Source organism: Candoia aspera, chromosome 4 (assembly GCF_035149785.1).
Source record: "Candoia aspera isolate rCanAsp1 chromosome 4, rCanAsp1.hap2, whole genome shotgun sequence".
Lineage (NCBI taxonomy): Eukaryota > Metazoa > Chordata > Lepidosauria > Squamata > Boidae > Candoia > Candoia aspera.
This window is the reverse complement of record NC_086156.1, coordinates 19,773,553-19,800,049: the sequence shown is the minus strand read 5'-3', so window position 1 is coordinate 19,800,049 and position 26,497 is coordinate 19,773,553. Positions and strand designations below refer to the sequence as shown.

The 26,497-nt window shown below is 38.4% G+C and overlaps 1 protein-coding gene across 1 annotated transcript in view; it reads right to left on the bottom strand.

Annotated features, from left to right (window-relative positions):
* DNAJC1 (DnaJ heat shock protein family (Hsp40) member C1) overlaps positions 1–25,756 on the bottom strand; it is a 103,015-nt gene extending 77,259 nt beyond the window's left edge. Inside the window, exons 1-3 of the mRNA XM_063303537.1 lie at positions 25,521–25,756; positions 2,396–2,497; positions 1,628–1,674 (exon numbers count right to left, since the gene is read on the bottom strand). Coding sequence (XP_063159607.1) covers positions 1,628–1,674; positions 2,396–2,497; positions 25,521–25,709 — 338 coding nt within the window. The 5' untranslated portion in view covers positions 25,710–25,756. The remainder of the gene's footprint in view (positions 1–1,627; positions 1,675–2,395; positions 2,498–25,520) is intronic.
* Between the last annotated feature and the right edge of the window lie 741 nt (positions 25,757–26,497).

Sequence of the window (26,497 nt, the reverse complement as noted above, 5' to 3'; positions counted from 1 at the left end):
GATAAATATCCCCCACATTGTAATCAACACCAGCACAGTTTTTCAACTGAGTCTGTGACCCAAGTGGTCAAAAATTCCTGCAGGCAAATACCTGGGGAAAGATGTCTCCTAATAGAATGGATGTTTTGTTTGTTGCTTTTAAGAGGAAACACCTGCTGCTATTGCACATTCCTAGCTTATGGAAGAGATAATCACAAGCAGTCTGGAGGCATTTAGCTGAAGTATCATAAAACTTAATTTTTGTTTAATTGTAATTCATTCTTAAAAGATGGGGTAAGAATTCAACTAATTTAATGCCACACATTTCTAACATAATTTTACTAAATGCATTAAAAAGAGCACATTGTGTGAATATTTACACAAAACTCCCAAATAATTTAATAACCATGGTCAGCAACTACAAGGAGCAATTCCTTGACCTTCCAGCTGTATTAAGAAAGAAAAAAAGCCTGAACATTTTAGAATCTCTAACATCTCTAATATTACAGTAGTTAGCTTAAAAGAACAGTATATATATAAAATGAGCACTGTAAAAAAAATGATACGCACATATATGTATGTGGCAAGAGGTTGCATTTAAACTAGCTCATACCTTTTGCAACCATTTGACACAAGACATTGACCCCCTATTGTTAAACTTCCTAAACTTCCTTGATCTGTGACTCCAAGCTGAAAGACTGCAGTAGGAGGCAGGGTAAAAACCATACACAAAATCACCCGAACCCCTCTGAACACTGTTCCAAGGCTCTTTCAACACAGAGGATTATCTGAAAGTAGATAATCTCTACTATGAGACCTGGAGTCATGCCAAGGCTTCTACAAAGCCAAGAACCTCCTAGAGAACATTCAGCACCCCTGCTCAGAATATTGAAAACCTCGAGATATTTCAAACAGAACTCCTTTGCTGGCAGTATGCCTTTTCTTCCTTCCCCCCAAATATCTGGGTCACCCACAGCTAAAGTGAGCATCCTGACAAACTGTGCAAGCCCCAAGTACAACACAAGACCTGAAAAAAGCAATCCAAGCACAAGTGATTGCCTGATTATGTTCTTTTCTCACAGGTACTAAAGATATTTACTGTGTTTTGCCAGCAACTGAAAGCCTGGCAAGTTTGCTTGTCATTCCTCTAACAATGCTTTCTTTTTAAAATGAAACTTTATATATAAAGTTACTCTAGAAAATAGCAGCCACAAATTACTCAAATCTACAAATTTTGATAAAACGGGTGGCGGGGGAGACCCTGAAGATGGCATGTTTGCAGCCAAAGAATTTGAGCATAAGAGCAGTTCCTTCTATCAGCATGCACAAGCCACAATGAATTTCCTGGGTTCCTTCCTTCATGGGAAGTTGATCTGAGGGTCAAATTAACAATTGGAAAATGTAACAGCTAAACAAGCAGATGTTAGTAATCGAAAAACACAAATACATTTTGTAAGTGATTACACGACCTTCTGTTCCCTAAGATGGAGCTTACTCATACATATTAAGGGTTCAGAAACAGCTAGAAATGTATGTAAGAATCATAAAACAAACCATAACCCTTGCAAGGAGCGCTAACATCCTGGCTCATGTTAGTGGCTACACGAGTTGAAAAGACTGCTTTGAAATATATACAAGATGAACTCACCTACGCCTTCTCTCTTCATCCTTTAAAACCTCATATATGGCCACCAACTAGAATAAAAGGTACTTTTATTTTTAAAAACTCTGCACTGAAAAACCAGAGAGTTTTGCTATAAAATTGCAAAAATGCTGGACTATCTTTCTTAAAGAGCAAACAAAGAACAATACAAATCATTTCTTGAAAACATTTAAAGCTCTGAAACATTTCTAGCTACATTCCATCTTTGGCAATTCTAAATATTTTCTCTCCACAATTAAGGTAATATTAATTTAATTGTTCTTTAACTTAAAAGAAAAATATTAAGCATTTTAGAACATGTTTCATTAGTTCATTAATATTCATAAAATCTGCAGACAGATTCCAAGTGAAGGGGTGAGGGAAAAAAATCCTTCAGGAAAAAAACAGCCTAATGAGAGCTCAGTTTTAATGTACAAGCAAAGCAAACCTTGTACAAGTATTTGCTTTCCATCTGCCACTGTACAGCTTGTGACGCTGTATTAAAAAGAACAAAATCAAGGATCCCTTAACATCTAACCTCCAAACTTAAGAGCTGCCATCTAAGAAGATTCCATTTTATATGATGCACTTTTTCATCTTTTTATGTTTTGTTTCATCTGAAACCTATTTTAAATATTTAGGAAAAAATGAAGCTTTGATGCTTCCAAAATCCCAAATTAATCATTTCCAAATATAACACCACAACCATAATGAGGTACATTCTTCATATTTTTAAGGACCACATCATATGATTTGCTAGTATGCGTCACTTACTTGTCTAAACTGGGTTTCTGCATTTTCCTCTTTATTCTTGTCTGGATGTAATATCAGTGAAAGCTTGCGATAAGCTTTCCTAATATCTGCCGATGGAGCATCCTACAAAACACAAAGCAAACTTTGTCAGAAATGAATTCCCAGGACCTTGTTAAGATCGGAGAAGGCAGCCAACCAAGCACAGGGACCTGAGGCAATGTAATCTGAGCAATCACTCTTTGCAGCCAGCCTGGCCCACATGACTGAACAATCAGTCAATCTAATTTTGTTCTCCTCTTAACTTGTTTCAGTGCCATGTGCTCATTACAAGAAGACAGTATTTGCCAGAATACTTTCAAAACTTGCTTCCTTAAAATGAGCAAATAAATCTTCAGTGGCAATTAAGAGATCAAATGGATAAATTAAAATTAATAAGTCTGCCTATCTTCAAGAATATCGTCTTTTACTCAGGCTTTTGCTTATTTCTGTAAGTTGCAGTCGCTGACTAAAGCTGTACCTTTACTACTAAATTTATATTTCTATTAATTTCTTGCAGAACTTTCAAACAACCATTAGTAGTACATGCTACATAAGAGGGCTTGTAAAGAGTATCAGCTTCCTTTTCAAAAGAAAAAAGAAACACTAACAAAAGCAAAGCCCCAAATTGCAGTTCAATTCTGTTTTATTCTTTAATCTTGAGCATGCCTATTAACTACATTTTGGAAAAAAAGCATAACTTCCTTTTCTATCTCTACCTAACCCTGACCACTTTTCATCAGAGACGCTATGCCTGTTGCCTTCCACAACTGATTGAAATATCATTTGATATATAATTGGGGGAAAGGATAATTTAATAGCCATTGTGTCAAAGGTATTGTATTCTGAATACTATACAGAACCACCATAGCAACCTAATTCAATCTTTCTCAACCTGGTGAGTTCCAGATGAATAGATGGTATTCTGGGATCTCTAGCCCAACAGATCATTATTCTTAAATGCTGTTTGGGACAGGATTCAAATCTTGTCAAGAAAATCAAGCATAAGGATTTGGTTTTAGAAATATATTTTATTTAAGCTTGAAGTCAGTATGCTAAATGTATTCTCCCCACTGAACATTCTGTAAAGAAATACATCTGCACAAACTTACTATAATGGGTCAAATCAGAAAGAGCCCCTAAAACTGTAAACCAAAAGTAAGGCAATTAAAGCAGCACTGTAATTAGTCTGTCAAACCTTCCAATACAAAGCACTGTTTTCATTACGGATTTATATCACACGTCTAACTCAGCATAAAACGTTTGAGGCCAGAAGGGGATAATAAGGTGAGAATGTCTGTGCATATGGCATACATGCATCGAGAAACTGCAGCCAGTAATCATATATATCCCGTGAAACCAAATTCCTGAAAATGATATATGATTTATCCACCTGCAGATTTCATTCATGCACCTCCTACTCTGAAGGGTTTTTTCATATAGGAAATGTACAATGTCTGAAGCATCTTTGACTAATTAGTGGGGAGAAAAGGTACCAAATCTTTTGGATAAAGAAAAAAGGACCAAAGATTCAAGCTATCATCATTAATGCAGAATCCTTCCTAGTTCCCATAGCTAAGTGATACAAATCTACTGGAAGTCTAGATTCCTAAGCAAATTTATGGGGATCCCTGAACACAAATTTGTTCTCACTAAACATCAAACTGCATGCAAGTCAATGGAATATTCTACCAGAGATTCAAGTTTTGGTATACATTTTTAAAAGGCTTATATGCTGTTAGAAACTGATAAAAATGATGGGACTTAAAGAGATTTACAACTTATATTTAGGACAACTGCCTATAATATAATTTCCACTTATGCCTATTCTTGCAAGACTGTGGCCTCTCTTATTCAGATATCCAAGCACTATCACTTGAAGGAATCAAGAAATTACATATTGCCAAAAAAGGATAAAAAGAAACAAAGTTAGTTCACTCTAATATCCAATCATGAATGCCAGTATGAAGTGAAAATTGGCCTTATTTATACACAGAAAGCTAATATGTTATATATGTAAATTAAGTAAGGGCTACGAATTTACTCCTCCACCTACTCCTTTGGCAAGATGTCTCACTAACACAATTTTATTATGTTTGGACTTGGCTATGAGAAGTTGAGTTAGCCAAGGCAATATTGACCATGACTTTGCAGTCAATTAGACTGGGACAAATTGCATTCAGCATCTGTCACTTAATTGTGATTAAACCCTAAGGGGAATGGGGAAGGTGGGAGGGGAGTGAGAGTGAACTAGGGAAGATGCATGTTTAGCACTTGGTCATGTTTTGACCAACACTAGTGCTTGTGTAGACCAAACTCCGTTAATTTCAATATTATAATATTTAATTGGTTTCTACTGAACAGAGACTTATTTTTCATATTGTTGCTAAACATATATAAACTGTTTCCACATCACTATACAAGTTTTCATCATTTCAGCCACTTAAGAATTTCTATATACCCAAAAGGCTAAAGTAGAACTAATTTGGGTTAGCCGCCTTTGACAAATGAAAATAAAGTAGAACCCTTTTTAGAAAGGAATTTTCACCCAAACATACTGATCAGAACTGCAGCTAATTGTTCCAAGAGAACTATTCTTATACTTAACCCTGGATTCCAGTAGACAATTCAGCATCCTCCAATTTTTTAAAAAAAGATTCATAATCCTCTTAAAATTTCAGCTATCAATTCTCCCCACTGTAGTACTCTCCAAATATATGGGTACAGCTCCCATCTGCCCTTCTATCTTTATGATTTAGGATTTCTCTCATTCAGGATCCAAAAAATTACTTATTGTATTTATTTGAATTTATAAGCCCCTCAAATCCAATGAACTGATCTTTTCTCATAGCAGTTGCACTGGGTAGCAATAATTTCATATTTTAAAAACCTACTGAAGTTGATACTACTCCTAGTCAACCTAAGTATGTAGAACAATAATTACAAAAGGCTGGCATCAATTAAAGAAAATTCTGTGCTCCTTTTCTGCAAATTAACTAATTGCAGCATCAAGCTTTATCATTACTGAATAGAACCACTGCAACTAGAATGACTGTTCTTCCTAAATTTCTATTTTGTTTCAAACACTCCCAATCCCACTGCCTGCTACTAAGTTCTGTATATGGCAAAAATTATCTCTTCATTTACATACATATTTTAAAAATGACTAGAATTAGACAAACCACAATATAAGCAAAACATGGCAGTGGTATTATTTTGATACTTTTCAGTTAATTCATATTAGTAGGAATTCAATTAGTGTTCCACTATATAAGCTGAGTTAGCATTATGTCCTCCATTTCTTAACTATTTTCCTGTTACTAAGAAATTAACACCTCAGTCTTTTACAAACTTGCTTCCTCTCTACATTTGATAAGTAGTCCACAAAAATATTGAACAGCACTAATCCCATAACATCCCATTCTGTACCTTACTCCAGTCTGATGCGGAATTGCTGATGGGCAATTTCTGAGTATCAGTTTAACTTAATCAATGCAAGTATCTTTTTCAGAAGAGCCTGCATCCTGAGTGCATATCAGTGCACTACTTGTACTTTCAAACTGGTGGAATGTGGGGAACAGTATCTGTCTTGCAAATTAGCTTCTAAATTAGAGATCCTAGCCTGCACAAAATAGTGTGAGCATGTTCATGGTAAAACTGAGCTTTGCTAGCATTTGTGGCATACTGCCCCAAATATGCTAAAACTAGCCAACATAGTCTTTACCATTAGCATGGGACATGAGTACAACCAAGATACTCTTAGATTTAACCTTCTCTATTTTACTAAACAGCATTATGTAAAAGCCTGACTGATCAAAGCCATGTTGAACAACAGAGATAAATATCATCTGATGATGACCCTAGCGTATATAACATTGTAACTTGGAATGTAAGATGAGTAAATGAAAAATAAGAATTAATAAAATGAAATTTAAAAATATCTAAATGATTACAAATATAAAAGCATAAGTGCTTAAGCTATTTATGTAAAACTCAGGTAATTAATGAAGAATAGAAAAATTAGAATTTCTAAATGAGGAACAGATCTTTTTTTGAGGTAGTGTCAACAGTGCATTTTGGAAAGAAATAGATGTAGAAGAAAAGGAAAGAAATCAAAGAAACTAGAGTAAAGTTGAACTATTGTAGGATGATAAAATATGAATCCTGTATGAAAAAGTATTAGAAGGTAGATTAATCTCTCATCAGAATGGAAAGTGGACACCAGGAAATAGGATGTTGAAGCAGCTTACAACAGAACTAAAATAATTATGTTGTAGTATGCCATAGAAAAGTGTGAAATTATGCTAATGGAAATTATTAAAAAGATGCTTGATGGAATGATCAAGTAAAGGAGCCCATGGATGAGAAAGATGCACATAAGAAAATGACTGCTACCCAAAAAAAAATGACAGAAAAATATTGTATGTCTATAGAGACCAAAAGATAGTTGCAAAAAATATGGTCAGTCCCTAATGAACAGCTAAGATTAAGAGAGGCAGAGAAAATGCAGAGCTATCTTGACTGCAAGAAAAACAGTTTTGGAAGTGAAGAAGGCTAAACAAGTGTCCCCGGCAGATTAAGTGGACGTAAAAATAAAAGGGGGAAACTAAAGAGAGGGAATGCTAGAAGGAATATTTTAGAAATCAGTATGGGAATGATGGTGATTGTAGAGTGAGATTAAAGCAAATGTTAGAAATGTTAATGCCTAAGAAAGAATAGATGAGAAGACATAAATGCTGTGAAAATGTTAGACAATGGTTAAGTGTGCAGGGATCTAGTTGTTCTAATTGGAAATTGTTAAGTATAGTTTTTCTTAAATGGGGCATCACTGCAACTTGTTTTACATGCACATGAATCTGCATGGTAATCTGAACAGGGTTTGAATTATGGAATGGTTTGTGCAATATAGAATTGAAGACTGGTATCTGACGGAATAAAGTAGAAATGGGAATAAATGCAAAGTTTACAGAATGATTCAACACTGAGCAGAGATTAAGAGAAGGATGTATGATGTTCCCTTCACTGTCCAATTTAGTTACAGATAAACATATAAGGAATGTTTGGATGACATCAGAGGTGTACTGGTTGGAAATATGAAGGTACATGTATTTTTATGTGCAGTTGATGCTGAGTTGTTAGCTGAAGCCTGAATAATTTGCAGTGAATAAAGCAGATTACACTTTGCAACAAGGATTATAAATCTGAAAATTAATGTTGTCAAAGACTATGTTTGATGGAGAAAACAGAGCAAATGACTGCAAGTAGATGAATTAGTGTGCCTGGGTAAAATTTTAACCAAAGATGGGATAAATTAAGACATGCAAATGCTGGTCAAATGGAGTGATCTGTTGCAAAGAATAAATATTTGTTGAAACAACAGAAAATGGCAGTTTGTAAGAGCATGCTTTTGCCCACTTTGTTATAAGGAAGATAGAGTTGAATATATCAGGAGAAACATAAAAGTTGAAAGCTATGGGAATGGAGTACTTAAGAAACATGTGTGGTAAAACAAAAAGAAATAGAGTCAAGAAGAATGGAAGTTGAATGAACGTAGATTGAAAATAAAATCGTGCGACCAGTATGAAACAAGTAAATTCGGGTAGTTGGGTCATAGTAAATTCGGGTAGTTGGGTCATACAAAGAGAAAGAAGAGCAGAATGCAAAATAAATATATGAAAGAGTGCATGGGTTGAGAGAAAGGGGGACTGAAAGAGTTGTGGTTGGATGGAGTTGATAGGGTCTTCAAAAAGAGAAAGGACAATAGTTTAAAGGGAAATGGGGAGCATAAAGGAGTCTGTTGACGTGATAGAATCAAGAACAGTTTGCATGGCCAGAAATGTATAAAGAGAGATTATAATTTGTTGATGTAAATTAATTTTAATTACATTTCCTTTTCTTATCTCATGCCTTTAATTTCTTTGGCTTTTTCTATACTCTGTATAATATTGCTTATACCAAAAGAGAACAATAGGGTAAGCATATACATGAATGCTTGAATTTTCTCTTTATATGTGTCTACATATAAGTAGTTGCAAGTTCATACTACGTATGTATATGTGTCTGTTTTACTTCCTCCCTTCCTTGTTTTTTTATCATTTTCTTCATTTTTGTAAGTATATCATTTAAAAAAAACACAGTATCTTAGTGGACTGTTCCATCACAGCAATTAATTCAATGAAAAGAGGGGAACTTATATCAGGTATAAAAACTGATTACTCTGAATATACACAATAATTGGGAATGACTAGCATTTTGGCAGCATGCATTAGAATATAAACTGCAGAACAGGGTAGAATAGTGGAATAAACAGACTTTCAATAAATGATCACACATTTAACTGATTCCAATGTAAAATTACTCATTACCATACTCCTCCCAACACAAAACTATGATTGGAAATGCATCCAGGATTTTTCTAAATCAATAACGATAACAAATTAAAATTTCCAAATATAAACCATGGTTCCTTTCATACAGAACTCATTGCTTCATACAGTCTCTGTATCTAATTGAATAATTACATGAAATACAGTTTCCACTTTTAAAAAGGATCCAGAAGGCCAAGCAGAGCTTCCTGGATCACTCTAAAATCAACCACATAATGTGTTGTATTAGCCAGAAATATCAGTATCAATTTTGCAGACAAGCAAAGTACAGTAGTTATCTCTTGATCGGCCAATGCCTGAGTTTCTTTCTTTCCTTTTTAGTTGCTCCCACCTTGTATCTTTCTAGATTGACTAAGGAGCACACGCCAGAATCTACAGCAGCACCACATGCATCTGGTATGCCTGCAGCCATACAGAGTTTATTACAGAGGTGAAATTCAAACCAGGACTTCTTTATCTATAGCTCAGTCTCTCAGCATGCAGGGCCTTTCACCATAGCACAAACATGCCATGGCAATTTCTCTCCTTGTGATACCGCCTTCATCTTAACTTCCACCAATATCTCAAGCTGTTTAAAGTTGTCCTTAGTTGATCCAATATTAAAATAGCCTTCCCCTTTAAGCAGGTTACAAGTCATATCAGCTATGTCATGGGTGCAAAGGGACACAGTTTATGCTCATATAATTAGAATCACAGTCAGTTTCCTACGTGGCATCTACTGCCCACTTTAAGCTGAGGCAGGCATACCTCCTCCACGCCCTTCCAGACTCTGTCTACCAGGGCCATCCTCCTTTGGGCAGCTGGAGAGCCCTTTTTTTTTTCAAATTGGATTATCCCCCCTGTATTCACTAGATCTTTGACCTGAACAGCAGCGGTGATGGAAGTTGTTTGTTTTTACTTATTTAATTTTTATCCCACCTTTATTATTTACATGGTAAACTGGAAAACAGAAGAATGGCATTCTCTCTGCTGCTTCAGGGTACAACTCTCCTTCTGCCTGTCAGCTGTTGTTCAGGCTGCTCTTGAACATGGATTTAGTGCTATTCAGAAATGGAACGTTGGTATCAGCTAATAATTGGACTCTTTTTGAATGTACCCTCACAAAACACCTGCATGAAATCAGAGCAAGATCTGACAGAAGGCTAAACATGCTAGTCTAACCATCTGTCAAATATAGCAATTGGTGAAGCCTACCAGCTGATAAAGTTTGGTGGGAAGGAAAGCCATGGGACCTACCAAATCCTGTCGTGTATAGCATCCTGCACAGTACATCATAAATAAGGGCAGTTCCATTCAGACATCATGTCTGCAATAGGACAGGGATCACCAGAAGGGGCAGAAAATTATATGTCAATATAGTTTTCTGCTGGCTCAAGAACTAGTGGAAAGCACTAACTTGGGCATGAAGAGCTCAAAACCACTAAATTCACAGATGTTCCTTTCATGGATTTTATCCTGCTTAAAAACATTAGCAAGGGAGAGTATAAATATGAACATAAAGGTCATGCTCACAAAGGATTTCATCTGCATTCTGGAGGAGATAAGCTCACGCTGCACCCCATGCAGGTGACAGTTTATTCCACTTCATTAGATACCTAAATGTCTCATCAGGATTCATAAAAACAGCACTGTTTTTCCTGCAAAATCCCCCAAAGCACAGAACCAGACATTAGTAGCACCCAATTGCTAAGAAGTCGCCAACATCTTTTTAAGCAATTTGTGCAAATGAACATAGTACCTTAGCAGTCAGTTGGCTCTACTCTACAGAAATTAACAAGGCATATTTATGCTTACTAAATCAGCATCAGTATAGCCAAATAACATAGCAATGTTTTATTACACCAATTTCTTTAGATAGTTGCTTATCCTGCTCAGGAGAAAATGGTATTTGGCTTTTTTGGGGATTTGCTTTCATTTTTGTTGCAAGAAAGCTTTTCCAGCAAATTATTGTAAGACTATTAAAGTCGGGCTCTAATCATTGCTGTTTGATCTTCTGCTGCTCCACTTGTTTCCACGCTGTTGAAATTTAATGTACTCTTTAAAATCTCCATTTCCAATTTGCACACCACCTCTTTCGAAATTTTCTTTATTGAAAAGCAGTCTATGTATTTTAATTCTGTATTTGTGGAACCAATTTTTCAATATACTGCACATGTTGTTGTTTATTCGTTTAGTCGCTTCCGACTCTTCGTGACTTCATGGACCAGCCCACACCAGAGCTTCCTGTCGGTCACCGCCACCCCCAACTCCCCCAGGGACAAGTCCGTCACCTCTAGAATATCATCCATCCACCTTGCCCTTGGTCGGCCCCTCTTCCTTTTGCCCTCCACTCTCCCTAGCATCAGCATCTTCTCCAGGGTGTCCTGTCTTCTCATTATGTGGCCCAAGTATTTCAGTTTTGCCTTGAATATCATTCCCTCAAGTGAGCAGTCTGGCTTTATTTCCTGGAGGATGGACTGGTTTGATCTTCTTGCAGTCCAAGGCACTCTCAGAAGTTTCCTCCAACACCACAGTTCAAAAGCATCGATCTTCCTTCTCTCAGCTTTCCTTATGGTCCAGCTCTCACAGCCATATGTTACTATGGGGAACACCATTGCTTTAACTATGCGGACCTTTGTTGTCAATGTGATGTCTCTGCTCTTAACTATTTTATCGAGATTTGTCATTGCTCTTCTCCCAAGGATTAAGCGCCTTCTGATTTCCTGACTGCAGTCAGCATCTGCAGTAATCTTCGCACCTAGAAATACAAAGTCTTTCACTGCTTCTACATTTTCTCCCTCTATTTGCCAGTTATCAATCAAGCTGGTTGCCATAATCTTGGTTTTTTTGAAGTTTAGCTGCAAGCCAGCTTTTGCACTTTCTTCTTTCACCTTCATCATAAGGCTCTTCAGTTCCTCTTCGCTTTCAGACATCAAAGTGGTATCATCTGCATATCTGAGATTGTTAATGTTTCTTCCAGAGATTTTAACTCCAGCCTTGGATTCCTCAAGCCCAGCATGTCGCATGATGTGTTCTGCGTACAGGTTGAATAGGTAGGGTGAGAGGATACAGCCCTGCCGTACTCCTTTCCCAATCTTAAACCAGTCCGTTGTTACGTGGTCTGTTCTTACTGTTGCTACTTGGTCGTTATACAGATTCTTCAGGAGGCAGACAAGATGACTTGGTATCCCCATACCACTAAGAACTTGCCACAATTTGTTATGGTCCACACAGTCAAAGGCTTTAGAATAGTCAATAAAACAGAAATAGATGTTTTTCTGAAACTCCCTGGCTTTTTCCATTATCCAGCGGATATTGGTAATTTGATCCCTAGTTCCTCTGCCTTTTCTAAACCCAGCTTGTACATCTGGCAATTCTCACTCCATGAATTGCTGAAGTCTACCTTGCAGGATCTTGAGCATTACCTTACTGGCATGTGAAATGAGTGCCACTGTTCGATAGTTTGAACATTCTTTAGTGTTTCCCTTTTTTGGTATGGGGATATAAGTTGATTTTTTCCAGTCTGATGGCCGTTCTTGTGTTTTCCAAATTTGCTGGCATATAGCATGCATTACCTTGACAGCATCATCTCGCAAGATTTTGAACAGTTCAGCTGGGATGCCGTCGTCTCCTGCTGCCTTGTTATTAGCAATGCTTCTTAAGGCCCATTCAACCTCACTCTTCAGGATGTCTGGCTCTAGCTCACTGGCCACACCGTCAAAGCTATCCCTGATATTGTTATCCTTCCTATACAGGTCTTCTGTATATTCTTGCCATCTTTTCTTGATCTCTTCTTCTTCTGTTAGGTCCTTGCCATCTTTGGTTTTGATCATACCCATTTTGGCTTGGAATTTACCTCCAATGTTTCTAATTTTCTGGAAGAGGTCTCTTGTCCTTCCTATTCTATTGTCTTCTTCCACTTCCGCACATTGCTTGTTTAAAAATAATTCCTTATCTCTTCTGGCTAACCTCTGGAATTTTGCATTTAATTGGGCATATCTCCCCCTATCACTGTTGCCTTTTGCTTTCCTTCTTTCTTGGGCTACTTCTAGTGTCTCAGCAGACAGCCATTTTGCCTTCTTGGTTTTCTCTTTCTTTGGGATGTATTTTGTTGCCGCCTCCTGAACAATGTTGCGAGCTTCTGTCCATAGTTCTTCCAGGACCCTATCTACTAAGTCCAGTCCCTTAAATCTATTCTTCACCTCCACTGCATATTCCTTAGGAATATTAGTGAGCTCATATCTAGCTGATCTGTGGGTCTTCCCTAATCTCTTTAGTCTGATCCTAGATTGTGCAAGAAGAAGTTCGTGATCAGAACTACAGTCAGCTCCAGGTCTTGTTTTTACCAATTGTATAGATGTCCGCCACCTTTGGCTGCAAAGGATGTAGTCAATCTGATTTCGGTGTTGTCCATCTGGTGAAGTCCATGTAGAAAGCCGTCTCTTAGGTTGTTGGAAGAGAGTGTTTGTTATGCAGAGTGAGTCGTCTTGGCAAAATTCTATCAGCCTATGTCCTGCTTCGTTTTGTTCTCCCAGGCCATGCTTACCTGTAATTCCAGGTGTCATTTGACTGTCCACCTTAGCATTCCAGTCTCCCGTGATGAAAATAACATCTCTTTTAGGCGTGTTGTCCAGTAGGTGCTGCAGATCCTCAAAGAACTGCTCTACTTCAGCTTCTTCAGCATCTGTGGTTGGGGCGTATATTTGGATCACTGTGATGTTAGATGGCTTGCCCTGAATTCGAATTGAGATCATTCTATCATTTTTTGGATTGTATCCAAGCACTGCTTTAGCCACTTTACTATTAATTATGAAGGCTACTCCATTTCTTTTGTGGTCCTCTTGTCCACAGTAGAAGATCTGGTGGTCATTCGATGTGAAGTGGCCCATTCCAGTCCACTGACGCCCAAAATGTCTATCTTTAATCTTGACATCTCACCAATAACCACATCCAATTTGCCCTGGCTCATAGATCTTACGTTCCAGGTTCCGATGGTGTGTTGATCCTTAGAACATCGGATTCGCCGTTCACCACCAGCACCGTCAGCCGCTAGCCGTCCTTTCGCCTTTGAGCTAGCTGCGTCATCACGTCTGAGGCTAGTTGAACTCATCCTCTGTTCCTCCCCAGTAGCATTTTGACCATCTTCCGACCTGGGGGTCTCATCTTCCAATGGTATACCGACATATCTCTGGTTGTACTGATCCATTTAGTTTTCACGGCAAGAATACTGGGGTGGGTTGCCATTACCTTCCCCAGGGATCGCATTTAGTCTGACCTCTCTGTCATGACCTTCCCGTCTTGGGTGGCCCTTCACGGTTTAGCTCATGGCATCATTGAGGTGCTCAAGCTCCAGCACCACGACAAGGTAACGATCCTTTGCTGAAGATACACATACATTTTTCTAAAAGTTAGCATATCTTTTTTCCTTACCACCATTCAATTTAGCATGGAGTATTTCATAACCATAAATCTATCTATCTTTTGATTTGACAGTTTATACAAGTATCCACTGAACAAGTAACACTGTGATCTTTTTCCATAGCATGTGACACATTTGAAGAAATAGCCTGCAGGGCATCCCAGGGAATAGCTAAAGCCCAATATTGTCTCAGCTATGCAACATTTCCAGAAAAGGCACGGATATAAAAATGCCTAGTCTAAGAGGCATGTGGAAAGGACTGAGAAGCAAATTACCTTCAGGAGTGAATAGTTTGCAGTGTAAATGTGTGAAATTCTTATTCCAAATGGCCTCTTATGTTAGTTTAAATTGAATTGTTTCATTTTGTGTTTCACATACTATAATCTAGAAATGGGAGTTTATTCAGGTATATTGATATGCTGGCAGCACAGAAGAGTTTTTTTGTCTCTTTGTTTCCACCCCGGCCCTGTCACCTGGGCATCAACTCAGCCCCTGCCATAATGGAAAACGTAACAGCAAACCATCTATAGCTAAATCTAGGCTGCATAAAAATAGCAATGGCTGACAGGCTGTGAGATCAGGCAGAAGATTTGGTGTTTCATTACAGAAAAGGATTTTTCACCAGGATTCCCTCACTCAGCTCTGTAATCGAGAGATAATCCTAGATGTGGATCTGTGACTAGAAAACCAAAAGCCTGTGTACTTATGAGAATCTTCCAACAGGCCGCTCAAGAAGAAAGTAACAAAATGGAACCTGATCATCATTTATACCTTTATCACTTCAACACCAGGTGACAGTAATATACTCTCATTGTCAAGTTGTCTTCCAAGGTCCCTTCCTTGTAAAATCACCAAAGTCTAAACCAGAATCTTCCAATCTGTCTGTCCAAGATGACTTTTGATACTCATGTAATGGCTAAAGACACGTGAGTACTTTCAGTGGTTTGAGAATGCCAATGCAATATCCTCTGTGGAAAAGAAAAGGAATGCACTAAAACAAGAAAGGAATATTTGTTGCAGAAATGATGTTAGCTTCAGGATCCACCCAGGAATTTACTTTTAAATTTATTGATCGGTTCTGCAACAAATAAGATTCCTTCTGCTGCTGCTGAAAAAGCTGTAAGGAAGTTGATGGCATAATAAAAGATGCACAGCATTGTGACAAACACAATAATACTGTTACAAAGGCAAGAAGGTTTTGTTGAAAGCTATTAGCAAAGATCAGGGATCGCAACTGTGGTGTTGTATCTTCAACTGTTAGTGGTACAAACACATGAAATGTTCTTCTAAGAAAATCCATAGCTCTCTGAAGTCTTTCACATCACTGAGATCAGTTGTTAACTTACCCAGTACTTCCAAATAATTTATTATTAGAGCCTTTTGCCTTGGATTGCTGGCTGTACCCTAAGGCAACATCAATCATTTTCTCCATTAAGGCCAATCTCGCATCATTAAATATGATGGTTATTTACAGTTTTGCTTTTTTATCAGGATAATTAATGGTTTAAATTTTTTCAATATTTTTGCAGCAGCCACTGTGAACGTCCATGGAACCCCCAGTTTTAGCACAGCACTTACATAGGTTAATTTTTTATTGCTTTTCTTCACCAAAAGATCCACTAAACTCATCTTTTAAAAGCCTGATTAATACCATTTGTTCTTAGTTACAATAATGGCTGCAGCAGTTTGTGCCTATTCCCACTTTGACTTCAGTACTAGGAGAGTCTTTCCCCCATACATGTTTTCCTATTTTATGCTCTAGTACAGATCATCCCCAAGCAGAAGATAAATCTATCAGGGCAATGCTTACTGTGAAAAGGGCTCTTTCAGTGCTGCCCCTCAAATTAAGGAAGAAAGAAGGATGACAGAGGCAAAGACAGGATAAAGAAAAACAAAGTGGTACAGGAAAAAGAAATAGAACTTAATAGCAAATAGTAAAATGCCAATCCACTTTGGCAGAAGGCAATATTAGAGGTATAACAATTCAATTTATTAATTAAAAATATATATTTAAAATATTTTCATCTTTTTTCCAAAGTACCATTGAAATGTACCTCTTTCTTTTGATCTTCAAACGTCAATCCAAATTATCAACCAATCAATATCAATACAAACTTCAATCCAAATTATCCAATCCAAATTTTAAATACAAGTTTCAATTCAAATTATCAACCAATGTCAAACACATCAATCAATCCAAATTAGAACCAGTTCATTTAAACCTTTAACAATCTCTACTATGTTTTGTCAATTTCTACATGCATTTTTTTCCTACCTACCTAAATCTTTCAGATTTTTTTCCCCTTGAGATTGCTTATACCGAAAAACAAGCAATGGTTCTGAGTACATTTTTTATTGGATATTGCAGGCATATTCTCTACCCACAAAGAAGGAAAAAACAAGTTTTCTTAACTTGTTCTAAATTTCAGCTTAAGGCTGAAAAGCAACTTTTCCCTTTAGGAAGTGCTGAAGCTCCACCTAGAGGTATCTCCTTCACCACTGTCACTTGCAGGATCACCCAGAATTAGGAATAATATTAAAGTGTCAAAAACTTCCTTTGTACCTCCCCATTTTCTTATCCATAAAAGCAGTGTTTCTCAACCTTGGCAACTTTCAGACGTCTGGACTTCAACTCCCAGAATTCCCCAACCAGCATGGCTGGCTGGGGAATTCTGGGAGTTGAAGTCCAGGCGTCTGAAAGTTGCCAAGGTTGAGAAACACTGCATAAGAGCATCTTGCCCTGAACCTCTCCTGGCAACATCAGCTCCTTCACTGCCATCAAGTGGTAAGAAGTCAAAACTGATTTTTAAAAAATTAATCTCCTTTAAAATCTCAAATATACAACAATACAACTAAAGATACAAATCTGGAACAGTACCTTAGGAGTAAAGTTGAATGACTCAGTAGTTCTAAAAGTTCTTCTTAGCTCTCTTTAAGCTGTATACCAAGAAACAAAATCACGTAACCCAAAATACTAATGTTAGCTATATTGGGGTTTTGTTCTGTTTTTTGGCCATAATGCAACTAATAGAGGTAATACCAGGAATTATTTTCTTAGCATCCATATGTAAATGTTAAACACAATATGTATTCCAGTATGCTTTTTATCTTGCTCATAAATGATGTGAAGCTAGGATTGACTGACAATCAAGTTAGATGACAAGTTTAAATTCAGGCAATTAAAGCAAAAACCTTTACAAAGCATTCCAAAAAGATTTTTCCCTGCTATATTTAACAGCCAATAAAATTATAAATGAGGTTCAGTATAAGTTAATGAAAACTATTACGCTGGAGCTTACGTGGATCAAATAATTTCAGCTTCACATGCACAGGTTTTTTTCTTCTGATTTTTAAATTTAACCATTTTTAAAGCAATGCCCTCCTGAAAGTAATACGTAAATAAGAGGTCTAAAAAGACTAAACAGCATTAGCTGAATGCACATCACATACTATGTATTTTTTTTCTCTTTTTTACCACACAGGCCAACTAGAAATTCAATTAACAGCACCTTTAAATGGAAAGAACATCTTTTCCACTCTACGCAATGACTAAATTGAGAAGACTAGTTCCACGTAAGTAGGAAGGAAGTCCCACCGTGTTGGGGCAACCTAAAAAGGCCCTCTCTCATGCAGGCTAATCAGACAGAAAGCAGGGGCCATTTGAAAAGAGCCTTCATTGTATGCTAAGGAGCACTGCTATCCCTTGGCAACAAGACTGCCCAAACAGCCTTGTGCCCTGTAGATACACTGTCCCTGCAACTTCTTGAATTTTTAGGTAGCAGGGACTTTGACTAGACTGGGATTCTTGTGCAAGCATGCCAAACATTTCAAACTTGACACAAACTGATCAGACTTCAAAGGAACTTTTCCAATGTTTTTCTAACCTTACCAGAAAGGTTTCAAGTTCAAAATGCTTTAAGGTCCAGATTTTGGGTGTTGCACTCTTCACATGTCCAAGAGGCAGTAAGCTGGGGAATGTCACTGAAGGGGAAATTTGGTGTAGTGGTTAAGGCATCAGGCTAGAAACTGGGAGACCGTGAGTTCTAGTCCTGCCTTAGGCACAAAGCCAGCTGGGTGACCTTGGGCCAGTCACTCTCTCTCAGCCCTAGGAAGGAGGCAATGGCAAACCACTTCTGAAAAACCTGCCAAGAAAACAGCAGGGACTTGTCCAGGCAGTCTCTGAGAATCAGACACGATTGAACAGATTAAAAAAACCCATGATATCACACATTAAATCAGTATTAAATCTTTGTCAGGGTCTTGCCCACTTAAAATGTGCTCTACTTGTACCTCAAGGTCACATGTGGACTTTAGCCTGCAAAAATTGTTTTGTTTTTTTTTAATAAAAGCAATTTTAAAGGATTGCAACACTCTCCTTTATAGCAGGTTGGTGGCATGATACTGAACCACCACCTTCTGAATGCAGAAAAGAGCAACTTCCCCATGGTGTTACTCTTTTTTCTTTTTAAAGTAGAAATACAGTACGCAATTAAGGGAGGGATGCATACTCTATGCACAGTATGAAGAAAGTGAATAGCAAGATTTTTTCCTCACTCTCTCACAATACCAGAATCTGCAACTAATGCAATGGCACTGCATGAAAGATTCAGCTTAGATCAAAGGAAGCATTTCTTTATGTAGGAGACAGAGATGCATTTATTTAATTTGTAGCATCAGTACCTGAGAGGCAATACCTTTATATTCTGTTTACAGTGTTCCCAAGGGCATATGATTGGTCACAATGGAAAACAGGACACTATGAATGTCCTTGGCTGGATCTAGCAGAACTATTCTCATGTCTGCGTTAGATTTTATTAAAGCAGCATCTCCAAGCTGCATGCCTCCATGACAGAAGTTACGTTGCCTCTAGCAAAAGATGGAAATGCACCTTCATTAGTTTGGCGACATCACCGTATCATTTCTTGGTTAAATTCATTACTGCACAGCAGAAGTGGAACAAGAAATCTGAGTAACTAATAAGTTTGACAATGTTCAGGTTAGAGACTGAGAGACTTCAAGTTCTATTCATGCCATTGGTGATTTGAACAAAATCACTCATTTAGCTTCTCTTCCTCCATCTCTAAAATAATAACTTCTCTCCCATCAGTCTTTCCCAAGGATAAGATTAGTAACATAAAAAAGAAAAAATAATGGAAAAAAGAGTTTAAATCCCTCCCAGCACTATTTTTCCTGTAGAAAATGACCTTCCAAAGTAGTGTTTCTCAACATCTTAAAGTTGCCACGGTTGAGACACACTGTTCCATAGCTACTATCTGCAGCAAATCACTTCAAAAGCTGAACAATGATAGCAACGTTGGGAAAGGTTGGGTATTAGCACCTTTCTCTCCTAAGAAGGCCCTCACCTGGATCAGCAGCCAGCAGCTGTTGCTTCTTAAATGTGCTTCAGAATAGTTAAACCATACAGTCTAATGTAGTATTATATTCATGATGGATATTGCCAATAAATTAAGATTTGTTCCTTGCTTCTGACATTCCTGCCTAAGAGCAACAAAGTGAGACGGGGAAAAAAAAAATCCATCCTTCTGCACTTCTCCTCAATTTATGGCATCAGGATCCATAAAGCAAATTTTTAAAAGCTACCTCCCCTGCCACCAATTCAACTTTACCTAAAATCACTTACATTTGGCCTTAAAACATGGTAAAGAAATGAAACTAATTAAAATCCATGATTGATTGCCAAAAAAAAGGAAAAATGCAGAAAAAATCAACTTTTTCTTATGCTGATAATGATAAATGGTAACTCCTAAATAAAAAAATGATCCAAGCAGACTGTCAACTCATGCAAGCATCTTTCCCAAGTTGGACCAGTGTATGTTTCTCATGTCTTGAACATATGGAACAGGCTCTAATAATACAAGGATGGAATTAGAGGATTCATGCAGGCAGTTGCTAGGCAACTACTCATACGTGTACTATTGCCTTTCGTCAAAACGCCAAAGCACTGGTTCTTTCACACATTTAATTGGAGGAATTCACAGACACAGAATGTGATAATCCTACCAATCATGGTAAGCACTGGTTAAAAGTATGGAGCTATCTTGGTTTTACTAACTGCACATACAACAGGCTGCTCTAAAGTAAATAATTTAGAACAGCAACATAATAGGTAACAAAAGGTTGTTTTGTTTGTTTCTAGAATCAATGGTAGATATAAAAATTGTAACTCATACACTGTTATTCATCTGTCTCAATACATAGGAGCACATACATTACAACTCCGTAGTGTTGGAATCACGCAATTACTGGGGAAAACAGAAAGCTTTGCTTTGGGCAGGGCTCTTTGTCAAATTCTCACTGAAAGTCTGTCTGGACTAGCAGTAGTTGGTAGAAACAGCAGCACAAACCTGTCTGGCTTTTGGGGATCAATCCTGCTAAATCAACAAGCACATATCAAGATGTGAATTGCCCTAGTTTTCAATGCCGTCCCCGTTTGTATAAAGAAGAAACTCTTTGAAATACATTCACCGTGCAAGGCTATGAAGAGATAATATAGGAAAATGTGTTTACCATTACCAGCCTAGTCAACAATTTAGCTCTTCTTCTGATATTATACTTTCTGAGCATGAGGGAAAAATGTAAACCAGCATTTCACTGTGATACCTTCAGCAGTTCTGGCTTCAGTCACTATAACAAGTTGGGGGCAGGGGGGACCATTGCATAAAATACTGATTTGTATTGCAAATGCTGCCTTCTAAGTAAATAGTAATAAAACATTTACACCAATGTACCAAACTCCTTCTAAGCTTCTTAAATAAAAAAGGAACAATGGGTCTGACAGGTATTGAAGAATTCAGAGATCAATCCATTTCCATGAATTTGGAATTCAAGAGAGGGAAAAAAAACTATTGAGTTTTTCCTCCAGACCTCAAGAAGAGACTTAAAATTTCATGCAATGTAACTCAGCAGGAGGCTTGAGAAATTTACAAACAACAAAACTGGTACTTCAGTTTAGGTTCGCTTGAGGGTTATGCAGTATCCTCAAGAACGGTTCAGTTCCTGCAGTCAGAGCACCAATAAGAGTATGAAAGGGCAAGCAGCTCCAGAACTTTTTACAGCATAGAAATAAACTCTTCTTTGAGTCAAGTTCAATTCCTGGTGATTTATTTGGACACATCCATGAAACAATATGAAAGTGGTTTAGCTCTGCCTTCTTCCAGAAGGTTTTCTGATTAATCTTCAGCCCTCGTCATCCCACATGGCTCCTCATCCAAGAATTAACCATGCCAAATCCTGGTTCTAAGATCAATGAAACAGGCTACCTAGCTCAGTGAGAAATGATTACATACTCATAATTCAAGATTATTATTATACATTTACTGGCCAGAAGGTAAAATTACAAGTTAAAATGTCCTTTATAAGGGGTTTTTTTTTCAGGATAAGTCCAATTTAGGTATTCTTTTACCTGTCAGGAACTTTCTTAGGACAGGATTAAAAACAATTATTTTTTTAATTACAGTTCCCACCATCCTTGATCACCGGTCATGCTAACTAACTGATGGTAATGAAAGCTGAAACTCAATCTCTAAGGGTCAAAGATTCACAAACCTGGGTTCCATTCAGAGCATCTGGGGGCACTGACATACCCCAAAACACCTCTTTTTGGCTTCCAAGGTTCTACACCTCATCAGTTTTTTTAATTATAATTTTAAAAAATGAAATTGTACACCACCATCCTGCATAGCAAAGCATCTGTCGCAAACTCCATATTTCCAAGAATGCTTCCAGGTTCACATGGAGTCCTTAAAATAAAAATGGTTGGTGGCTGCAGCACAGGGCTTTGTCTGAACATGTGTCCTTCTTGTCATCCAAACGAAAACAGTAAGATGGGGCAGTAGAAAGTTATTGGGGAGGGCAGCATAGGAGGTATCCAGTCAATTTCACTGATTTGCCTTTCAGTAAATTAGTATTATGCGCTAGATCACATGCTAGAGTCATGACATGTTTCTGAAATTCTAAATGTGCCCAAGATGTGGTTACTTTGACAAAGAGGATATATCCTGAAAAATTATTACACTATTAATATTAAAATATTATTGTTTGTGAGCTGTGGTTGGTACTCTCCTGCTCTTTTATGTTTTTTGATTTACTGTTTTAATTGCTTTTAATTTTATTTATACAAGTTTATTTTTGTGCTGTTTTAACTTGTAAGCCACCCAGATTCACGTAAGTGAGATGAGTGGCTGTATAAATTGAATGAAATAAATAAATAAAATGGAACTATCCTGTAGAAAAATTAGAAAGGAAATAACTGAATAGTTGCTGTAATTGCACGCTGTATTGATTTCCAAAGCTATTTTGGAAGAAGTTACTCAGATTGATTGATACGTGTGTGCTTCAAAAATGGATCAACTGTATTGTTAATATGTTCTTTCTTGTTAAAAATACATTGTTAAGTATGAAAATGTTACATCCCAACTTACACAGTTTATAATTTGCAAGTATCAACAGGTAACAGAATTGCCTCATTGAGTGGAATATTTTAAAGATACAAAAAAGCCTGCTTACAATTAAACAAAAATTAGATAGATATATAGACACACACACACACACACACAATTTAAATCCATCTACCTGACTAATAAACTATTTCTCATCACCATGAGCATTCATTGCATGAAGAAGGTATGCCTATTTCTAAACCTGGAGAAAATTGTACAATACTTGCCTAAGCCTTGTCCATACAGATCCATATTGTACTACATGTCCCCACTCACAAAGTATTTTCTCCCATAGGATTAAATAGCAGTCATTTACTTATACAAGAATAAGGAAACTGACATAATTAAGGACATTTTAATAAGCCACAAGGGATATCCGTTTTTAAAAGTAGTAACTGAACAGTTCAACAAAATGCAAACTGGAATAAATGTCCTTTTAGAAACAATGTGCTTGGGGATGGGATTTTAGCCAGCTGTGCGGAGACCACATGTAACAAGCTCCAAAGGCAGTTCCAAAAGAACAGGCCAGTACTGGGACACCCTCCCCCTAGTTATCAACCACTCTAAAAACAGTATCATGCACAAGCAGTTAACATCTAGTGACTGCCATGCATGGAACGTAGTACAGTACAACTCTGAGTTTCTCCAAGCTCCCCTTCCTGTTCCAGGTTCTTATGATTCAGCAGGCATCAACTCAGGGTGAAGATCTTTAAAAGCAGTTACTGTGACACGGAAGCTGAAATACATGGCAATGAAAAGGCGGGTAATGAGAGAGACAATTTCAGAAAACTAACAGAAATTTTCTGCATATTCCTTTCAACACCAGTTACCACATTTAACCAAAATGATCTCTCTCCCACTAAGTCATGATTCTCAGAAACACTTCCCATTGTTTTCTTTGCAATAATGAAATACAACATATTCAAAGTAGTTAAACCAATTGAAAGGTGAAAGGTCCCCTGTGCAAGCACCAAGTCATGTCTGACCCTCTGGGGGGACGCCGCTTTCATGATGTTTTCTTGGCAGACTATAGCGGGGTGGTTTGCCATTGCCTTCCCAAGTCGTCACCTTCCCCAGCAAGCTGGGTACTCATTTTAGCGACCTTGGAAGGATGGAAGGCTGAGTTGACCTGAGCCGGCTACCCGAGAATCCACTCGGGTCGTGGGGAGAGTTTCAGTTGCAATACTGCTGCCTGCCACTCTGCGCCACACGAGGCTGTTTTAGTTAAACCAATTACTGAACCATTAAAAAAGTGTCTGAACAGCAAAGGGAAAGAGAATAAATGTTGCTATATATTTGGATTCAGTTTAGGATTATGGTTATTTGTCAAGAATGCAAGTTTCAAAATACTAATACATCGAACTATAAAAACTCACTAAAAAAACACCCTTTTTTACTTAGATATTAGGAACTGCCACTTTCACAAACCTCCATATTTTGTGGTTGAAGCTTTTCCTATCTCCTTCTTTTTAAGAAATGTTAACACAACAAATCTCTATTTCAGAGCAATAACCCAAACTTCTACAGTACTAGTTAATCCTGAATCCTTTAGTCTAAATTAACTTTCAGTTCCACCACCAACTAGTCACACGCACTCTAAACCTTTCACATATGCAATTTATGTGTTTATTTAAGACATTTACATCCACTTTCAGTCCAATGGCTATGGTAACCTGGAGTCAAGATAAACAAGAACAGAACACCAAATTAAAAACAAAATCAATGAAACCATCACCAAACAAACAGCAGCAATCCCACTATCTACAAAAGCCAGCACAACCCCCCCCCCAAAAAAATTAAACCTAATATTGACTTCAAAACAGAAGGCAACTTTGAACAAGGAATCCTAGACAGATACAAAACCGGGCAACCAAAGACGTATTAGATCCAACTGTCATTTGATAATTCTGAGGACCAGTCTTCAAAGTTGTTCTCAGTGGATGTGCAGGTTATAAACTTAAGACACCAATAAGCTTGCCTGCTCCACAAAGGGGGCACATACATTATATTAATATTACTCCCCCCCTTGCTAATAGTGAGCAGAGTCATCCAAGAATAAGGATATCAACAGCCACCTTTCAAGTGGAATAAGGAGGTTGGAAGGCAGGAAGAGAATATATTTGCAATTCTGAAGCCTGAAAATGTAAGAAAAAGGGAAACATCCACCATTATTTATAGGATTGATTTTTGGAGCCATGAATGTCACTTTTAGTTTTTATTATAGTTCTATGCTGTTTATGATTTATATGACTATATTATTATGATTACTGTACTTCATTATATACATTGTAAACTGCATAAAGTCCAGTGGTGCATGAATAAAAAAATAACTGTGGGATAATACGAGAAAGGGATCAGTGGAGACAGTTACATTTTAACATGTAGGTAGAAATGGAAAAACTGGTATTTGGTCACAGTATCCAAGAAAAAGGGGTAATACAGCTGAAAGGTTTGATAGTTAAGACATCAATCAAACCAGAGTATCAGAAGAGACGGAATGCATGGAAAAGAATAAAGGAAAAACTAGGATGTTTACGTACTAAACACCGGCCTTCTTCAAACTGGCACCTTTCAGACGTGTTCAGCTACAGCGTGGGACACATGAGCTACGAAAAGCTACAGAAGAATCACGGTTGAGTCTGTTAAAAAGTAACTTTAAAATCCCATGCTCGGCCACAAGAAACCCCAAGCCTGGGGTTTAATCCCAGACTTTGCAGGCCGTGTCCCCGCGAAGAAGTCCACCAGCGTCTGCGCCCAGAAACCCCCTTGGCCTCGCCTTGCGGTCACTCCATGTGCCCCGGGATCCGAAGGAACTTCTAAGGCCCGGCCGAAAACGACTAACGGCCCAAACGCGCCTCTCTCCTCACCTGCTCAACGCCGAGGAAAGCGTAGAAGTTTTGCGGGACCTCCTCCACGAGGTCGAAGAGCTCCAAGTCGCCGCTCTCCCAGGCGAAGGCGAAAGGCAGGAGCAAGCCAAGCGCCAGCAGCTGGGGCCAGCGCAGCCCCGGCCAAGGGCGCGCGCGGCAGCCCGGGGTGCCCGGCGGCTTCCCCCGCATCCCCGCTCCCCAGGCTGAGTTCAACCCTGAACTGCTGCTGCTGCTGCTGCTGCTACCCAGCACAACCCGGCAGACGTGGCCAGACAGGAAACTGCCTTCGCATCGCGCATGCTCCACTCGCCACGCCGGTTCCGCTCCTCCCTCCGAGAATCCCACGAGGGAGAACCAGGACGGGGCCCGGCCAATGGGCGCTCGCAGCCCCGTGCGTCAAGAAGCTTAGCAACGACCAGATACGGGAGAGGCCTGCAATGAGGCTGTAGGCTGGCCGCTCCGGCTGGGAGAACGGGAAGGGGTTGGGACTTGTGGCGCTGCCAGCTCTTCCTGCTTCCAACAGTTCGAAAGCGAGGCCTCTTCTCGGGGGATAGACTAAACCAGTGTTTCTGAACCTTGGCGACTCTAAGATGTGTAGACTTCAACTCCCAGAATTCCCCAGCCAGCCAGGTCCATACATCTTAAAGTTGCCAAGGTTCAGAAACACTGGACTAAACTGACCCACGACCAAGGGGTCAGCCTGTTGCAAGTTGCCTGATGTAACTTGCAGGATTTTCTGTTCCATCTGCACGGGCTTGATCCTACGCATCGGACACAAATTAATCCAGCAAGGAAGACTGGCTGGCTTGCACAACTTGGTGTTGGGGAAGCATCTGAAGTTTCCACTATTTATTTCCCCATTCTACCCTTTAGCAGCCTCTCTCTCTTCTCAAATCCACCGCAGTCCGTTTTATTGCCCAACACACATCAAAGTTTCCAGCCTATCTGAGAAAGTCCTAACAAACAAGCACAATATG